Source organism: Silene latifolia, chromosome 4 (genome assembly GCF_048544455.1).
Source record: "Silene latifolia isolate original U9 population chromosome 4, ASM4854445v1, whole genome shotgun sequence".
NCBI lineage: Eukaryota > Viridiplantae > Streptophyta > Magnoliopsida > Caryophyllales > Caryophyllaceae > Silene > Silene latifolia.
Window position 1 is genome coordinate 110440050 of NC_133529.1, and position 3520 is coordinate 110443569.

A 3520-nucleotide genomic window follows, 5' to 3' on the forward strand; every position below is an offset into this window, starting at 1 on the left:
GAAAGTGGTGAATCTTGAAAGAGACCAATCTTATCAATCACTTGTTCCAAATATCCACAATGAAGCCAAATTCTTACTTTGACCTCTTACTAAAACCCAAAAAACAAAAGAGCATTACCATAACAATGAAAAGTAAGCATCCAGTTTGACCTTATTTCCATTTCAAATAGAATATACCACACTACCTAATCTTAAGCATGCAAATCTATCCACCGATGTGCCAACAAGACAAGATCCCACTTTATTTTACTAATGTACTACCCGTCAACTATTGTCATTTGTCTTAATACTTACATTAAAAATATTAAAATTTTACATAGGTAAAAATATTTACGAAATAAAATAAACATCAACAAATAGATAAAAGGCAAATGGTAACAATTGACTAGAGCATAGAGAACATTATTTACATACTTAAATATTCATAACAACTATTCTAAAAAAAGATACCTTGCTTTTTGTGTAGCATAGCATAATAATAATAACATTTGGATAATTGGATGAAAGTCAATTATTATTACATATCATTAGCACTACTAAGCTCACTATAATTACTGTTATAGTACCTGCAAACTACCTTGCATTTGACAACATTATCATAAACATAGAACCCAGGTGCAACCATGATCCTAACCACAGTAGGTATCAACTTCTTAGCCTTATCACCACCCATATCCTCCATATAAACCGGGTCAAATCTCGCTCCCTTTTCCACCCGAAATATCGTCAAACTCGGATGAACCGAATTCGCCAACAGATGAACCAACCAAACGCTCTTTGAAGCCCCGAAAAAGGCTTGCAACAATTGCTCCGGCCAAGCCCTACTCCACCCTAACATTGCAACAATCTCACTCATTTTCCTATCACAAAACCTACTAAACTCCTCACTAAAATGCTTTGTCCCTTTATTCAACACCTCCTCCCACGCCAACTCCTTCAAATCCTTAAATGCCCCGAAATTCAATTCTGCCCGGTCAATCGGGTTCAAAACCCGGTTAACCGAATTCTTTGAAAACCCGACCGACTCAAAATCCTCGTAAAAAGTCGCACTTAAAAGCGCCTCCAGGTAAAACTGGAGTCCTCTCGGATTATTACTACAATAACTGGAGGTTAATTTAATATCGTAAGATCGTAGAATCGTACAAATTCTGTCGAACACCTTACTCCCCATTAGTTTGAGCTGCGGAGTGAGAGCCCGGCTAAGGAATCGGATAGAAGACCGGGCTTCAGAAACCGACACCAGAAAGCTCTTTATAACAACACCATCACACAACTTGTCAACATTCACCGAATTGGTAACCATCATAGTAGTAGAAGAAGGCGGACTATGAACTAAATTACTCCCATGGCATTTCTCGAGTCCGGATTTAAGGGTATGACAGTAAACCTCAAGACGATTGAGTTTTTTCTCAAGCTCACCCATGGAGTACTTAAGCTTGGAAGATTCAACAATGGCTTCGTCACGCTTTCGAGTAGCTTGGACGAGCTTGTGAGACAATTCCGCGACAGCCGCACGCCATTGGTCTTCCCTGTCGGTAGGAGCGCAGGAAATTGGAAGCGGCGGTGGCGGCGGAGGAGGAGAGGGAGATGGTTTAGGACTGCGGCGGGAGAGGTTGGAAATTAGGGATTTGAATAGACCGGCGGTGGGTGAAGGTGTTGATGAGAGTGAATGGTGTGAGTTTCTTGCCGCGTCAACGGGGACAACTGTGACGGAGTGTTTTTCGCCGCCACGTGTAGTTGGTCGGCAATTGTTGCATGATACGGTGGCGCTTTCTGAAGGGCTTTCGCGGCGTCGGGTTTTTTTACCCGGTTCGTGAAGTGGAGTTGCTTGATGAGTTGTTGAGGTTGTTGCGTCGGTGGATGTTACTGAGCTTGCAGGGGTTAGTGTTACGGCTGCGGTTGATTCTCTGAAACGCTGTCGTTCTGCTTCTGTTTCTTCGCTTTCATTTCCTTCTTGAATCTGCACAATCATGGAAAAAGTGAACAACTAAAAGAAAATGAAAAATGAAAAATGAAGGTGAAGAAGGTAAAATAAATACAGGAGTAAAGAGGTGGGAGCGAGGAGGGTGGAGAGAAGGAGGAGGAGCCATTGATGAAATTAATGGGAGTGAGTGTGTGAGATGAAGTATGAGATATGGTTTTTAGAAATACAAAGAATGTGGATCTGTTTGACTTGAGTAAAGGAGACGGGGGATGAGGTGGGATTTGTAACTTTTTTAAGTAACTGTTTTTTCTTATTTGGCGGTCACAAACTTAGGAGTTAGGAGGATAAATGGAGATTTTATATTGGAGTATTACGTTTCCAAAGCCAAACAATAACTAAGTACAGTAGATTGTAAACTTTGTCATTGTTTACAAGTTTTTTTTTTGGGGGTGACGAGGGAACCAGTGGTCGTTATTTTCAATGTGTATTGGCTTGATTCTCGAGTAAATGTAATAGCCTGCAAATTACGTATAACAGGTAAGCCACCCGAGATTGCTCTTGGAGAGGCTTCTCCTCTGGGCAATTGAATTTTGAGTGTATGGGTACCCGGGATCCAAGGGTCTCCTGAAAACTAGCGTGTTCCTACATTTTCCAATCCTTCTTCTCAACCCAAGTTGAAGGACATCTTTCCGATTTGAACTGACCTAACAAAGATTCAACTTAATTGATCCGTTTATCAAGTCTACTTACCACTTATTTATTATATAAGAAAAATCTTTTGTTAGTCCTTACGCATTTCTTTGGTGTTATTTATTATAGTTGCCCTGTTTAATTTTAAAACGGATATCACTGTCTTGAACAAGAATTTGTATGTGTTTAAGAGCAGGGGCGAGGCCAGGATTTTATTTTTGGTGTTGCAAAACAGTACACTCGATTTCGTGGGTAAGGTAATAGATATTAGAATACATAAAACTTAAATATTTCAATACATAAAACGAAGATTGTAATTTTAACCTACACTACTCGACGAGTTCTCGTATTCAAAAACTCGCTCACAATTTCACCTACCATTACTTTAAAAAATACATCGGGCTTCAAAGAAATGATTAAACGAGACTACGATAGTATCATTCAACCATTCATAAAAGTAGCATCAAAGTCTCAATTAAAAATCAAAGAAGAGGATTCTATTTAACATAGATATACCGATTAAAATAGCAACCTCATTGATTTCATGTATTTTACGAATCATAGTTTGCAAAATAAAAATTAAACAGTATTAAAATGTAAAATAAAAGTACCTCCTTGAGAAGGAGACAATCCATTGGTGGTATAGTAGACATTATGGTAAAAATCTAAAAAATTGGAAGAAAAAATTATGTATATTAAGAATTTTTTTCTCTTTTGGTTTCTTAATTTATCATTACCCAAAAATTATTAGGCGAATAGGAGTAATTAAGAAGATAAATTTTCTAGCAACACATTAATTAAGAGTTGATGAAGTTTTTTTGTTGGTAAATGGAATTTAAATGCATGGATTTAATTAGGGGAGAGTTAATGTAAATCATTCATTAAGCAAAGAATTAATACAAAGGA

The 3520-nt window shown here is 38.0% G+C and overlaps 1 protein-coding gene across 1 annotated transcript; it reads right to left on the reverse strand.

The window, feature by feature from the left end:
- Positions 1-361: 361 nt before the first annotated feature.
- LOC141653814 (IRK-interacting protein) lies at positions 362-2356 on the reverse strand. Its single transcript, XM_074461673.1, has 2 exons — positions 2040-2356; positions 362-1960 (listed from the first exon to the last, which is right to left on the reverse strand). The coding sequence occupies exons 1-2, from the start codon at positions 2088-2090 to the stop codon at positions 518-520; spliced, it is 1494 nt and encodes a 497-aa protein (XP_074317774.1). The 5' UTR covers positions 2091-2356; the 3' UTR covers positions 362-517.
- Between the last annotated feature and the right edge of the window lie 1164 nt (positions 2357-3520).

Coding starts and splice junctions, on each gene's coding strand:
- LOC141653814 (XM_074461673.1), bottom strand. CDS start 2,090: ATGGCTCCTCCTCCTTCTCTCCACCCTCCTCGCTCCCACCTCTTTACT. Junction 1,961..2,039: donor GCTCCCACCTCTTTACTCCT/GTATTTATTTTA, acceptor ATGATTGTGCAG/ATTCAAGAAGGAAATGAAAG.